This window comes from Puma concolor, chromosome D3 (assembly GCF_028749965.1).
Source record: "Puma concolor isolate L17-30 chromosome D3, mPumCon1.1.hap2, whole genome shotgun sequence".
Classification (NCBI taxonomy): domain Eukaryota; kingdom Metazoa; phylum Chordata; class Mammalia; order Carnivora; family Felidae; genus Puma; species Puma concolor.
In genome coordinates this window covers 27,699,062-27,714,443 of record NC_141678.1, presented here as the reverse complement: position 1 = coordinate 27,714,443, position 15,382 = coordinate 27,699,062, and the positions used below count along the sequence as shown (strand labels likewise).

The 15,382-nt window shown below is 53.4% G+C and overlaps 1 protein-coding gene across 6 annotated transcripts in view; it reads left to right on the top strand.

Moving 5' to 3' along the window:
• Positions 1 to 11,163, top strand: part of TANGO2 (transport and golgi organization 2 homolog) — a 36,351-nt gene extending 25,188 nt beyond the window's left edge. For 4 of the 6 annotated variants that reach the window (XM_086682233.1, XM_086682231.1, XM_086682232.1 and 1 more), the window contains 6 exons: positions 71 to 185; positions 3,697 to 3,767; positions 6,465 to 6,506; positions 6,849 to 7,002; positions 8,470 to 8,574; positions 10,123 to 11,163. In XM_086682233.1, the coding sequence (XP_086538359.1) occupies positions 71 to 185; positions 3,697 to 3,767; positions 6,465 to 6,506; positions 6,849 to 7,002; positions 8,470 to 8,574; positions 10,123 to 10,243 (608 nt within the window). In that variant the 3' untranslated portion in view covers positions 10,244 to 11,163. The remainder of the gene's footprint in view (positions 1 to 70; positions 186 to 3,696; positions 3,768 to 6,464; positions 6,507 to 6,848; positions 7,003 to 8,469; positions 8,575 to 10,122) is intronic. The other 2 variants (XM_086682230.1, XM_025933259.2) reach the window with 2 other exon arrangements.
• The last annotated feature ends 4,219 nt before the right edge of the window (positions 11,164 to 15,382 follow it).

Sequence of the window (15,382 nt, the reverse complement as noted above, 5' to 3'; positions counted from 1 at the left end):
TGTCAGTCTCCCCATGAAGAGGGACTCAGCCCTGCTGCCTTGGCCACGTGTGTCTGTCCCCTACCCACAGGTGAACTTGTGACCCACTTTCTGACTACAGACATGGACAGCTTGTCCTACTTGAAGAAGGTCTCTGCGGAGGGCCACCTGTACAACGGCTTTAACCTCATAGCAGCTGACCTGAGGTGGGTCTGCTGGGAAGGGGATGGCAACCCACTGGGTGCTGCCACAGAGCTGGGTCATGGGCTTGACAGGAAGTGGGGTTCCCACCCTGCCACTAAGCTTGGGGTACTGTGGTGGCCTCCCCAGGGACATTGCTCCTGTTGGACATGGTGAGGGTCCCGAGGACCAACCGACTATCATGGGGACTCAACGAACAGAGCTCGGGCTTTCTGTGGTGCCGTGAGGGCCACCAGCTCCTGCACGACAGCTGTAGCATGACTCCAGTGGGCATCTCCAGGCATGAGGTCTCCCCATGTCTGTGGCGAAGGAGTCCCCTGTTTTGGCGCTGCTCCTCACATGCCCTGCTCTCTGGTGGCAGAAGCGTCCCAGGCTAGAGAAGGAAGGTCCAAGCACCGCTGACTGGTGTGGACCCCGGCAGCACGGTGTGGTCGGGTGCTGCTGAGCGCTGGAGCCTCACGGCGGCTTCTCCAGGGAGGCGTGTCTGAGCCTGCAGCACAGCTCATTTCAGGTTCTGCAAGGCACTCAATGGATAGCTCCCTCGGCCTGTCTGGAGTTGTCAAGGGGCAACAAAGCTGTCCCAGCTGCCCACGGGCCCTGTCACCAGAGGACATGGACACTCGCCTGTACAGGCGTTTGGGGCAAGTCTTTCCCTACTTGGAGTCAGACAAGTAGGCAAGGAGCAGAGGCAGGTGGAAGGGTCCCCAAGGAAGCACGAGCCTGGAGCCTCAGGGGTGCCTGTGCTGGCTGAGAGTTAGGAGTCTGGCTGCTGGAACCCAGCAGAAGGCCTGGGCCATGTGGGGAAGTGGCATTTGGGGATGTTGCCAGGTCCACGTGAGGCACACAGAGGTGCAGCAACCAGCAGTTACCTGTGTAGCTGTTTGGGGGATGTGCTGAGCCCTTCATGTGCAACACTTGGCACGTCCTCACAGCCACCACCCTGTGTACACCTGATATGGCTGAGCTCCGACAGGCAGCTGACATGGCTAAGACCCCTGCTGGAGTGACGTAGGGCTGGGGTCTTGTGGTGCTTCTCTGGGCACCTGGCTGGGAGGTCCAGGTGCCTCTGGAGACAGTAGTCACATCCCATCAGGTGGGCACCAGGTTGGGAAGAAGCACTGCACGCACGGCCGTGGTGCCACTGGACACCAGCTGGTAGCATCTGTGTTTCTGAGCTGCCAGTGGCTGCAGCCTGGCTTCTCAGAGTGTGTTTATCTCTGTGACTCCCATGCCTGGACCCTGGCCACAACCCTGTATTAGCTCAGACACCAGCTACCCTGCTCTGGACCTCCACAGGGCTGCCTGTAGCCCAGGGCCTATTGGTCAGCAGCATTTGCTGAGTGTCAGTTGAGAAGTGGGCACTGCCTGTGGTCCACTTCCCACTGTGGACACTGAGCTCTGTGGTGAAGTAATTGTTGGTGTTTGGTACAGGTTAGCAGGAGTCATGCGGGACCCATGTCCCTGGCGGGGGGATCCCAGAGCCCATGCCCAGGGCTGGCGGTCAGATGGCGGGCAGAAGCGGGGGGATGGCTGGGGTTGCATGTTAGGTGCCAGTCTCCCGCCTGGCCCTGTCTACAAGCGTGCAGACAAATGTGCAGACAGAAGAGTAGACGCTATTGACAGTCTTGGTGTATAAGGCAGATCACGTCAAGGTGGGGGAGTGGTAATGTCACAGCCACGAAGGATGGCCAATGTGGAGAGGCCCTGGCTGGGTGTTCCCACCTCTGATGCCCCAGGGCCCACGTGCATTTCTCTGAGTAGGCCTCGCAGAGCTGCTGGAGGATTCAGGCATTTGTGGGAACAGCCCGACAAGGTGGGTAGGGTGTCCTGTGCTCCCTTCCACAGGACTTGTACTTCAGAGATGTGGCCCAGGAACTTGTAGGCGTTCTGTGTATTTTGCCCTTCGGTGAAGTGGGCATCCATCTCTCACATTCTCCCTCCCTGCTGCCCTCTCCTTGTGTGCCCCTGCTGCCAATGCCCCAGAGGTCAGTGGAGGTCATCAGTTTCCATCAGGGTAGGTGGTCAGTGCCCCATGGTTTGCCAATGACCAGATGCCTGTCCTGAGCCTGTTTCCTTCTACAAGGAGCCCTAGGCCCACTGTGCCTTAATTGTCCACTGCATGTGGACACACACCTGCCGCGTGGATAGTCGCATTGATGTAGAGGCTGAAGTGTCCATGGGAGGAGGTGGGTGCTGGCACGGACACTTGTTCCCTTGCCCTCCATGCTCCCCCTGTACAGGGACCACTTTTCCTATCTGTCGTTCTGTGTACATCTGATCCAGGCTGGGAGACCAGTAGCCCAGCAGGACTTGGTGCTCAGCAGCCATGTCAAGTGGCTGGGTGATGAGGGCCCTGTGCTCTGAGTGGATGCATGCATGGGCAGGTGGCTCCTATAGGTAGGACTTGGGCCCATCAGTGCCTGAACAGCTCTCCTGGCTCCTGGGGCCACAGGGTTGGACCATATCTCCCTAGACACAGCCCTCAAGGACAGGTGGCAGCCAGGGGAACCCAGCGGGTTATTCCCAAGGGTCAGGTGTGCAGGGCAGAGGCCAGAGGGAGTCAGCGGTAACCAAGCAGCCCTGGTGATAGGTGCCGGGAAGAAGTCAGGGCCGAGAAGAAAAGAATCCCATCATCATCATAGCTGGTCCCTAACCAGGCATGGGGAGAGTTGGTGTCCAATCCATGGGTCTTCATGCTTTCTAGGTTTTTGCCTACAAACAAAATTCCTGAAGTCATTAGCCAGATATCTCATAAAATGAGCCAGCGGCTGTGGGGAGGAAAAAGATGATCAGAATGTGAAGCCATGTGGGGCCAGAGTGGGCATTGCCGGTGGAACTCCCCGGCAGCCCCACCTGGTCTTCGCGATTGTTCATCTTGAAGGCTCAGGTCCCATGTGTGGTGGTCTCCGTGCCTCCAGGAGGGCGGCTCACAGGCCAGGAAGAGTCCTTCTCCAGTTTGCAGAGAAGGCAATTCTAAGTCTTAGTAGGAAGATTTGCTATGGTATTTAGTAGGAGTGGGAACATTTTCAGCTCTGAGCACTTTGAACTATTTTTAAATGTACATGCAGTGCATGAAAGTAGGCAAATGTGATCTTTGATGCTTTGTTCTGAAGCCTCTGTTACCCTGGGGCATCCCTCTCTGTCTGGAGGTATCCAGAGATGAGCTGTGTGGGCGGTGACTGGTGTTTATGGGTACAGAGCAGTTATTGACACATGAGCCTGCAAGTACCCATGCCACGGGAGCATTCAATGAGGCAGGAGGGTCTTTTAGATGCTGTCCCTCCCAGGCTGCTCCCAAGCCATTGGTCCCTGCAGTGAGCCGGGAGTCAGGAGCCAGGAGACTCAAAGCGCCTACCTGAGAGGCCCCTGAGAGGCTGGAGCCCTGACTAGCTCCTGCCCTGGCTATGGCGAGCCATTGTCCCTGTGCTGGGAATGGGGCCGTGGGGATTGCCAGGCAGTAAGAGATCAGAACCCCCCATGGCTCCCTTCTGACCCTCTCTCTCCTCCTGTCTACAGCACAGAGAAGGGTGATGTCGTTTGCTACTATGGAAACCGGGGGGAGCCTGAGCCTGTCGTCCTGGCACCAGGTAAGCCTGCTCTGGTGGGTGGTGACAAAGTGGGGGCTGCTTCTATAGGGACACCTGTATACTTTTCAGAGCCTGGGTCCCTGTCACATTTCTCTCCTGGGACTATGCTCTTCTGCTGTTCGTGTATCTTATGGCCCCAGAGTCCACATGTCAGGCTGCCTACAGCCAAGGCCACCTGCCCACAGCTTAAGCCTTCCCTAGCACTGAGCTCTTGACTGCCAGAGAGAATCAAAAACTAAGAGGCAAAAAAGGACACAGGCCCCTCTTACCTTTCTTACACAGGCCCCTCTTACAATTCTATGCATTGGCCCAGAGGCCTTTGTGGAAGCATCTGGAAAGCACCCCTGTGATGCCCTTTCTCAGTTTATCAGTACTTGAGATTCTGTGACTGGAGATGCTTGTTTTCTGCTCAAGAAAGGAAGGATGGGATAGAGGGAGGGAGGGAAATCATTTCAAATACATCATGTTGTTTACTTGAGCTTTAACTTGCCTGATCCGTGTCACTTTTTTTGAATAGCAGCTTTGTTGGGGGGCCTGGGTAGCTCAGTCTATTGGGCATCTGACTTCAGCTCAGGTCATGATCTCATGTTCCATGAGTTCGAGCTCCGCGTCAGGCACTGTGCTGACAGCTCAGAGCCTGGAGCCTGCTTCAGATTCTGTGTCTCCTTCTCTCTCTGCCCCTCCTCCGCTCACACCCTGTTCCCCCACCCTCAAAACATAAATAAACATCAAAAAAAAAATGTAAATAGAAGCTTTGTTGAGATATAATTCATGTATCATACAATTTACTCATTTTAACTGTACCATTCAGTAGGTTTGAGTCTATTCTCAAAGGTGTGCAATTAGCACACCTGCTGTTGAACTGCTATTGAATTCTGTCACATTTTCATCACCCTAAAGGGAAACCCCCATCCCCATTAGCATTTACCCCCCACTCTTCCTACCCCTCAGCCCTAGGGAGACGCAGAATCCAAAGCAGGCTCCAGGCTCTGAGATGTCAGCACAGAGCCCAATGTGGGGCTCGAACTCACTAACTGTGAGATCATGACCTGAGCTGATGTCGGATGCTCAACCGACTGAGCCACCCAGGCACCCCTCTTTCTTTCTTTCTTTTTTTTTTTTTTTTAAGTTTATTTATATTTTGAGAGAGAGAGAGAGACAGAGAATGCCAAGTAGGCTCCACACTGTCAGTGTTGAGCCTCATGTGGTGCCCAGACTCACAGACTACGAGATCATGACCTGGGCCAAAGTTGGGTGTTTAACCGACTAAGTCACCCAGGCATCCCCCACTAAGCTACTTTCTGTCTCTGTAGATCTGCTTGTTCTAGATATTTCATATAAATGCAATCATACAATATGTGGCCTTTTGTGACTGGCTTCTTTCATACCATCATGTTTTCAATGTCCATCCATGTTGTAGCATGAATTAAGGCTTCATTCCTTTTTACAGCTGAATAGTAATTCCGTTGCCCAGATATTCTATATGTTGTTTCTCCATTCATCTGGTTGATGGACACTCAGGTTGCTTTCACCTTTTGGCTGTTGTGGGTAATGCTGCCGTGAACACTTATTACAAGTTTTTGTGGGGACCCGTGTTTTCATCTTTCTTGTTTTTATACCTAGGAATGGAATTTCTGGGTGGTAAGGCCCCTGTGTAGCCTCTTTTGGGAGCTGCCAAAGTGTTTTCCAAAGTAGCTGCACCATTTATGTTCTCCCTAGCAGCATGTGAGTTTCCGATTTTTCCACATCCTCACCAACAGTTGTTATTGTCTTTTTTTTTTTTAATGTTTATTTTTGAGAGAAAGACAGAGCATGAGTGGGGGAGGAACAGAGGGAGAGGGAGACAGAGGATCTGAAGCAGGCTCCATGCTGACAGCAGAGAGCCTGATGTTGGGCTTGAGCTCATGAACTGTGAGATCACTACCTGAGCCAAAGTCAGATGCTCAACTGACTGAGCCACCCAGGTGCCCCGTCTGTGTTTTTGATTATAGCCACCCTAGTGGATATGAAGTATCTTATGGTGGTTTCGATTTGTGTTTCTCTGATGGCAAATGATACTGAGGCTCTTTTCGTGTACTTATAATTCATTTATCTGTCTTCTTTAGTCCTTTGCCCATTTTTTAAAATTGGGTTCTTTGTATTTTTATTATTGAGTTGTTCTTTTTTTTATTTTTGATTTTCTTTGCATTAAAAAAAAAAACTTGTTGCTTTTGATGGATAAAGCACAATGATAACCCAGCCTGGTGGCCCAGCAGAGCCAGGGCTGTCTTCCTTGGAGGTGGCTATGGCCACCTCAGACTTAGTTGAGATCCTCACCTGATCCTCACGGAGCTTGTGGCTCTGTGTCCTCAGTGCATCTTTCAGGGTGCACGACTCCGAGTTCACCTGCCACTGCTGCCTGCGGCTCCAGGGGCCTCTTCACTTCAAGGCCGTGCCTCTCCTTTTTTTGACATGAGAAACCCTTTTCTTTCTTGTCACACATTCTTTTAACCCACTGAGAACTTGTTCGGAGAAAGTAGTGCTGAGACTCTATGGCTCCCCCTTCAGGGTCCTGGCCAGTATAGAGTAGAGGTGGGCCCTGCCCACTCTCACTGAGTGAGGCTCTTGTGATGTTAGCAGGCTCCCTAACCGCTGACATATCCAGCACGTACCCCTCTGGCCTCAGGTTGCTGATTCTCCCACCCTTGACCTTCTCAGGTGGATCCATACCTTGCAGCTTTTTCCAGCTTAGAGATGGCGGTGAGATGGGGAGATGGTTCCTTCTTGAGTATCCCCTTGCCTGTGCCCAGTCGGAATTTAGGTTGTCTATTCCCTGTTATTCTGCCTATCAAGGCCACTTGACACCTGTGCCTCAAGGTCTCCTGTGAATGCCCTGCTGTGTTGAGTTCTCCACTCCTTGCCACACAGACGGGTCAGAAATACACATAGAGAAGGTGCTAGAGTATGGGGTGGCCTGGCCTCAGTACCCCCGGACCATACTCTTGGCCCCTTGCCCAGGGTGGGTAGGTGGGTGGGTGGGAGTTTACCCTGAATTCAGACAGTGAGGTCTCTGCACCGGCTGGAGTGTCCCCCTTTCTGCAGGGACCTATGGACTAAGCAATGCACTGCTGGAGACACCCTGGAGGAAGCTGTGCTTTGGAAAGCAGCTCTTCCTGGAGGCCGTGGAGCGGAGCCAGGAGCTGCCCAAGGATGCCCTCATCGCCCAGCTCCTGCACGTGCTCAACAATGATGAGGCGTGAGTGGGCAGGTCCAGCTGGGGCAATCAGAGCATCCCTCTTCTGCCCTAGCCCTGGACATAGAGTCAGGCAGGCTCTCCTGTCCTGGGAGGCTCATGGAAGGGACTGGGACACGTTCCTCACCCTGGGGTAGCCTGTACGGACACACTGTTCTTTGCTCCTCTCCTACCTGCTCCCCTCCTGGGCCACTGCACTTGGAAGCTCAGTGCTCTCAGAGGCTTGATGCAGGCCTTTGTGGGACAGAGAGTAGCTGGAGGTTCCCCGCGTCCGCACACAGCTACTGGGAGATTGTAGAAAGCTCCCCAGTAGTTCGCAAACCACAGAAACAAGCAGACGACCTAGGAGTATGTCATGAAGTTAACTGTCCTTTCAACATGCTGTCCTATCAGTGCTGTGGCACAGACATGCCTGTCCCAGGAATTGCCTGGGGGAAAGTTGCCCCTGACCTGACTTCCTTCAGGCACTTCAGTGGCCTCTGCACAGGGCACCTGCCCTAGGGACACCACCCTCTGGTGTGTCTTGACCATCAGCTGGGGGTCAGAGGTGCTGGCAAACTACCTTCCTTCCATTCAGTAATGTGGCCCATACTCAGGCCAGGCCACTATCCTGCCCAGATGCCCCGTAGCCCCTCAAAGGAGCCTCCACGGGCTCCCTCCCACTCTTCTCTCCTGGGACCCTCCTGGCCCCTTGCTTACTTTCCCTCTCTTCTCCAAACCACGAACCACGGCTCCTTCTGCTTCAGCACAGCCGCCCCTCAGGAAAGTCCTACTTGGGCTGGCCCAGCATCCTATGCTCAGCTGCAAGTCCACGTGGCCCTTGATCACTGTCTGCCATCCCCTCTGGCCTGAAATGGGGTCCTGGCTGCTGGATTGACAGCTGTGGTCCCAGCACCAGCTTCAGTGGCTGGTAAGCCACAGGGCTTGAATGGGCTCCTGTCACATGGAGGGATGCCCGTGGGGTACCTCTTGGAGTAGGCAGGGAGTGTGTGGGGCCAGTGACTCCCTCAGCCAGGCCCCCACCCCTAGCACCCCAACCACTCAAACCTCACCAAGACAGGAAGGTGAGTTTGCTCCGGGAGATGGCTTCTGTCCTTCCTGTGGGTGGCCCTGTACAGCTCTGACTAGATGGACCCCTGCCATTTGCAGATTCATCAGAGCCTTCCCCAGTGCTCAGCTCACAGGTGCTCATGTCCCTGGGTCCTAGGGAAGGCTCCTGGTGGTTCTGGAAGGGGGACTGGCCCGGCAATCACTATCTGGCAGCCGGGGCTCAATGATGGAGTCCTGAATAAAAAATTGGACTGAGATTTGAGGCCTTCAGCAGGAAAGTGCACAGAACAGCCCTCATGGATTCCCCAACCACTTCGTGAAGCTGGTGGGCTCCTTAGGCACCGCAGGCTTTGAGGACATCAGGAGGGGCTGCAGGTTGGGTGGGTGGAGGCAATGGTGACCTCTCCTCTTTCCTTCCAGGCAGCTGCCAGATCCAGCTATTGAGGACCAGGGCAGGGAGTATGTGCAGCCCTTTCTGAGCAAGTACGCAGCTGTGTGTGTGCGCTGCCCAGGCTATGGCACCAGGTACGAGGGGCTGCTGGGTGTGTTCAGTCCTGTCCCATGAGGAACCCGGCCTTCCCTCAACTCTATGGATCCCAGAGCCTCTGCCCTGTCTAAAAGCAGGTGCTATTTCAGCTTGGGGGGTTGTGGGGCCAGCAGATACCACATTAGTTAATGTTAGCATGAAATGCCTGCTGGCTCCCATGGGTGCTGCAAGAATGGTTCCTGGGCTGTTTCCTGCTCCCTACACAGCCATAGGGGAGCTGGGATGGCTACGGGCACCCTTGGGTTGGCAAATCCCTGTGGGCGCAGAGGTCCCACTGCCTGGCACTTCCCCTCACTCACCCTATGTCCTTGAGCCTGTCACATTCCCTGTGTGACCAGGGCAGGGATTATTAGGTCATCTCAGCCTGGGGACATCACCTAATGGAAGGGCAACTACTAGTCTCAGCTGCAAGGAGAGAATGCCTGGGAGGGAGGAGCTGTTGGCATCAGTGTCTCCTGTGCCAACAAGTTCCTTCCCTGTCTCTCCTTCCTGGGCAGAGGAAGATTGGCTCTGTGTGTGTCAGGGAGGCCCAGTCCACCCATGTGGTTCTGCCCAGGGTAGCCCATATGCTATACTTGGACCTGCCTGGGAAGTACAGAAGAGGATAGGCTTCTGGACCAGCCAGGATGCTCCAGGAGCGCGCACCTGGCCCACCTGGCCTATAGGCCAACTGTAGCCGTGTGCACAGCCACATCAGCCTGGACTTGGCTTACACCAGGCCCCGTGGGTACCAGCCTCCTTCCAGGCTGGAAGCTTGCTGTGACTATGATGGATAGGCCAAGCTCTTGGGGGCCCACAGCCGTAAGGACTCAGGGATGGGGTGCTTGGGTGGTGGCAAGTGCTGAGTGATACCAGGGTGATGTCACATGTACTCTGAGTGCATGGTGATGTTGCAAGTATGCTTGGTGTTCGGGTTCAGGTCAGCCCAAGTCTTCCATCCTCTAGGAAACGACAACTTCAAGCCCTCTAGCTGGGGGATAGGATGGTAGGCAGGGTCAGGGTGGTGTCAATGTCCAGCACTGATGCTGCAGCACCCGAGTGTTATAGACTTGAATGGTGGTCTTTCCATTGGGCAGGCTTTTCCCTTGGCAAGTGGCAGGGCATCAGTTTTTTTCAAGCTTGTCCTCTGTCATAGACTTATTTTCTTATTTTCCTGCTCACGTGTACTCATGTGCATGAGGCAGAGTGCCAGGTCTGCTCCCTGGCTGAGTGTGTGGCTGCTGGGTCCAGCTGCAGCTGGACCAGTCTTCAGCATGTGTGTGCCCATCCTGGGTGTTGGCCTGTGCTCGGCTGCTCAGGGACCTGGTGCCTGCCCTCTGTCAGGGGGAGACAGGTGCTGACTAAGTGAGGTATGGCCTTGGGGAGGGCTGGCAGGAGGAGAGAAGGTGCACTGAGCATTTGGGATGGGTAGTGGGGAAGGAGGACAGGAGAGAGTTCCCGGTGACCGAGGCCTCATTTGGGGCTCTGACAGGCAGGCAGGAGGCTGAGGGCAGAGGGCTAAACGTGGGCCCCTTGCTCTCTTTCAGAACCAACACAGTCATCCTCGTGGACGCGGACGGGCATGTGACCTTCACAGAACGTAGCATGCTGGACAAGGACCCCTCCTGCTGGGAGACCAGCACCCACGAGTTCAAGCTGCAGAGCTAACCCTTCCCCCTGGATGTGGCCACTGGGCTCCAGGAAGGCCCTGCCTCAAGGGCTAGTATGGATAGGAACTATCACATGTACTGCCTGTGACTTGGCCAGCATCCCCCAGGACCAGGGTCCTCTGGTGTTTGTGTGACCTGTCTGTGTTGTCATGTCCAGCTCAGGGTCCACCCTCATGCCAGTGGGAGTGACAGAGTCACATGGCCAGGTCTGAGGGGGGCTCAGGTGTGCTATGCATGTGTGAAGGCACCTGGGCCTACCCCCTGCCCAAACACAGAGGCACATACTCAAGGCACATGTTTCCACGCATACCTGCAGGTGCATGGTCACACACACACACGCACATGCACATATGAGCAACAGAGAGGTACACACACACACTCCCAGGCATACCCACACATGCGTGCCACACAGGCAGAGGTGTGCCTCTCACATCCACATGTGCTTCTGGCTAGTGGGTCTTTGCTTTGACCAAAACAACAGGAGTAGACTGTTGTTTAAGAGTGGCTCCTCTCCTGGGTGTAGTCCACTTCTGGACAACCAGACTTGCTCTTAGAGAGGAGAGGCCCCATTTGGAATGAGAAATGAGAACAACTCCAGAAGAACCTGCTTTCGTAACAGAAGCACCGCCTGGTTGGTTGTCCTTTGTGCTCTGGGGGATCTCCTATGTGCATGGGGTGGTCCTGTGGGGGAGGGGAGCGGTCTTGCATGCACCAGGGGTCCTGTGTATGCTGAAACACCTTGCCAGGCTCTCAGGCACCTACTTGCCTGCCCACTGGGGTCATGGGTCCTGAGCAGGCTCATCTCAGCAATGGGACACAGCCAGCCCTTTCTATTTCCCTTCTCCTTGGGGAGTCGGACTTCATAGGAATCTGTCCTTGAACGTGAGACCTTGATAATAAAACTCTGAGGTGTGGTGAGTCCGTGCATTTCAGATCCTTGTGTGATGGGGGGACAGCTGTGCAGGGGATCAGTGGGGTTGCTCTCCTGGCCTGCAGGAGCTGCCAAGACATTTTCTTCAGAAGGAGCCTCTTCCCACTTTCTTCTTTTGCTCATGGGTTCCTGAGCATCATGATGGAAACCTGAGGGTCCGTTGACCTGTCCATCCATCTGTCCTTGGGCAGAGGCTGGGGTCTGAGAGAGCTTGTGTGTATGGGACACGGTAGGTACCAGATACAGGGCCTCCTGAGCTGGGCTGAGGAACCAGGGACTCATCTGGGTGAAGAGGAACCTCCTGAGAGTATAGTGTGATAAAACCTGCACTTGGGGTGGACTGTGGAGGCCAGGGGATGGTAGGAAGGAGTGGGTTTCAGGGCAAGAGGACAAGTGGAGTGTCTCTTAACCCCAGGATCCTGGTTTTGGACAAGCACTTGGGAATTCTTGTCCCTGGCCCCAGCTGAGCATCAAGGAGTCCCACGTGTGTCCAGTGCTGAGACCCAGGCTTCCATTGCCTTTGCAGCTGACCCCCAACTTGGCCTTTTCAGAGCCAATGAGAGCTTGGGGTAGGGTGTGGACCTGCACTGGGTCCTACTTGCCTCCTCAACCCTTCCCTCTTACCACCTCAAGCACCCCTCAGGGGCCCAATGTCCTCCTTGGCTCATTTTGAACTCAGAGGAAAAGTGTCTGAGCATGGTCAAGTTTGAATGGGATCCCCAGCAGCACCATAGCCCATGCCTGCAGGCCCAGGGGTAAACTGGCCCCAAGTCCCACGTTTGCTGGTTGAGCCGTACTGAGCCAGGCTCCTAGCCTGGGTACTGCTGATGCCCTTTGTCTGCCTCAGTGGGCCATGCCACATCATGGACCAGTGCTCCACACCAGCACTCACCCTGGCCAGGCGTGTCGGCCCTCATGGGGCACCACTGGGCTGGTGCAAAGCCATCTGAAGACTTTCCTAGTTGTTTGCCTGTACCCAAGGACAGGGCCTGCATGGGATACTCCTGCCCTCAGCCTGTCCTGAGCTCCCCAAGGTCCTGAGCCCTCTGAAGATAGGGCAGCCCAAGATGTAGTTCTATCATTATGGGTTGAGTTGTGTGCCCCCTGAAAGATCTGTTGGTGTCCTAGTGCCCGTGCCTCAGAATGTGACCTTTATTAGGGTCTTTACAGAAGTAATCAAGATAAAATGAAGTCATTAGGGTGGGCCCTAATCCATTATGACTGATGTCCGTATCAAAAAGGGAAAATTTGGACACAGGGACAGACATGCATGCAGGCAGAATGGCCTATAAAGACGAGCTATGCTGTGTCATGCTAAGAAACTACCAGAAGCTGAGAGAGACCTGGAACAGATCCTTCCCTGGTGCCTTCCAAGGGAGCGTGGCCCTGCTGACACCTTAATCTCAGACTTCTGGCCTCCAGAACTGTGAGACAATAAATTTCTGTGGTTTAAGCCACTCATTTGTGGTACTTTGTTATGGCACTCTAGCAAACTAATACAATTGTGACCTTCGCTCTACAGATGAGGAAATTGAAGCTTGGGGAGATACCATAATAGTGTGTCAGTCCCCTGGCAGGTGGGAAGGCAGAGTCATGAGGCCAGGAAGGAGCAAGATGAGGACAAGGTACATCCTGGGGTGTCTTCCCTTGGGACATGGCCCTCCCATGTTGGTCTCATCTGCTGCTCTGCACCACCCCCATCACCTCACTTACCTTGCCCTTGCTCCTGCCCCCACCCTTGGCCATGCTTTCTGCACTTGCTGTCCCTTCTGGTTGAAGAACTCTTCTGCCCCTATATCCAAACCACACTCTCCCTCACATCGTGCAACTCTTTGGTAAAGTCTTGGGAGGCATCCCATCTAAAGTTGCAATCTGCCTTGCCTTGGTCCCTGCTCTATTTTCTATAGTGGTTAGCACTATAACATGCTATACATTTTGCTTGATTGTTTCTTGAATGCCTCCCTGTCAGAATGAGAGCTCCAGGAAGGCAAGGCCTTTCCTCTTTTGCCCATCACTGTATCCTCATGCTCAGGCCAAGTAGACATTTGAGCCAAGTATGACATTGCTGGCACTTCCCAAACTGCCATTCATTTAGGCCTTGAAGTGAGACCCTTTTGCAGTTAGAAGGGACCCTAGGAAACTATCCCTTCTAGAAGTGCTTTTGACATGCCACACGGAAGGCTTGGACCTGACCTTGGCATAGCTTAGCTAGTCCTCTCTGCTCATCACCAGATGCATCAGATCCCTGAGTCCCCTGTATGGGTCCTCTTTTCCCAGATGGATGGGGAATTCACTGCCTCTTCAGATGCCCCTTCCTAGATGAGCTGCTTCTGCTCTCTAGCTCTGAACAGCCAGTTGAGGTATGTTGGCATGGAGTCTGAGGTGTGGAGCTGACCAATATGGAAGCCAAATCTGTGAGTAAACAAGACCAGTCCAGGAATGCAGCTTGGCCTTGGGGCTTGTCTTGGCAGGTCTGAGCTGCTGGCCTTCTACCTGCAGAGACACCCTCCCATCCCTCTCCCTCCCCCCCACAACCCCTCCTCTGCCCCCCACCAACACCTGGTTTTTTGGTCTCATCTGCCAGCAGATAGCATCATCTAGGCTCTTTAGGAGATACCTGGCTCATGGGTGAGTTGGGCTCAGGTGGAAACAGGAACCCAGAGAGAAAAGTTTCCTCCCACAGCCTGGGCTAGAGTTCCAGCTTCTAGGCATCCATCTGAGGATGGAGTCAGATGGAGACTGTGGGAAGCCAACTGTAGTGTGTCTGAGGTCTCAAGGCTGAGGCAACTTGCTAAGCAAATGACAAAGTGTGGAGAGGTTGCTAAGGCTGGATGGTGCCATGCCAATGGTTCCTATGAGCTCTGACCACTGGGCCAGGGCCATCAGCTTGCCCAGCCACAGGGAAGCTGGCCTCCCTTGGCCAAGTCCAGGAGCCAGAACCTCATGGGGCTCGTTCACATTTTATTGTGAAGTAGCTTGTGCTAACCACTGGAGCAGCCAGGTGAACAGAAAGGGGGTAGGAAGGGACAGATGAGCCTGGGTAGGCCTCTAGCTTCCTCACCTGCAATACTCTCTCTCACCACCTTTTTGTTTTTGTTTTTCAAGTTTATTTTTTAGTAATCTCTACACCCCACATGGGGCTTGAACTCACAACTCTGAGATCAAGAGTCACATGCTCTTCTAACTGAGCCAGTCAGGTGCCCCTTTCCCTACCTTTTAAAATATTTTCATTTTGAAATGATTTCAACTTAACTAAAACCTTGAAAAAATAGAACAAAATATTCCAGTGTCCTTCACCCCAGTCCCCCAACTATTAACACCCTATCACTAGCTCTAGTAATATGATTACGACCAGGAAATTAGTGTTGATATAATACCACCAGCTACCACCTACTTTGAATTTTTTTGTTTTTAATTTGAGAGAGAGGAGAGAGAGAGAGAGAGAGAGAGAGAGAGAGAGAGAGAGAGGGAGGGAGGGAGGGAGAGGGAGAGAGAGAGAGAAAGGGCAGAGGGAGAGGAAGAGAATCTTAAGCAGGATCCACCCTGGGATCATGACCTGAGCTGAAATCAAGAGTCAAATGCTCAACAGACTGAGCCACCCGGGTGCCCCAGATCTTATTTGAATTTTACCGGTTGTTCCACTTATATCCCTTTCCTGAGTCAGGTTCCAATGCAGGGTCATGATCCCACATCACACTTAGTTGTGTCTCCTGTAATTGAAGACAGCTTCTCAGCGTATCTTTGACTTGAATGATCCTGACACGTGAAAAGCACCTGCCAATTTTTTTGTAGAATGTACCTCATTTGGGTCTGATCTTTCTTCATTCAGGTTTTGTCTTTTGGGTAGAAATACCCACAAGTCAGTCATGCGTGTCCCTTCAAGAGGCCCACGATATGTCCCTTTGCTGGTGCTGACTTTTGTCTTTATTTTTATTGAGGTTTCATTAGTATACCACAGAAGGTACATTTTAAAAAATGTTTTATTTATTTTTGAGAGACAGAGAGAGAGAGAGAAAAAAAAATGCAAGTGGGGGAGGGGCAGAGAGAGAGGGAGACAGAATCTGAGGCAGGCTCCAGGCTCCGACTCTCAGCAGAGAGCCCTACCTGGGGCTTGAACCCACGAACCATGAGATCATGACCTGAGCTGAAATCCTAAGCTGAAGTCGGATTTAACGGACTGGGCTACCCAGGAGCCCTTAGAAGGTA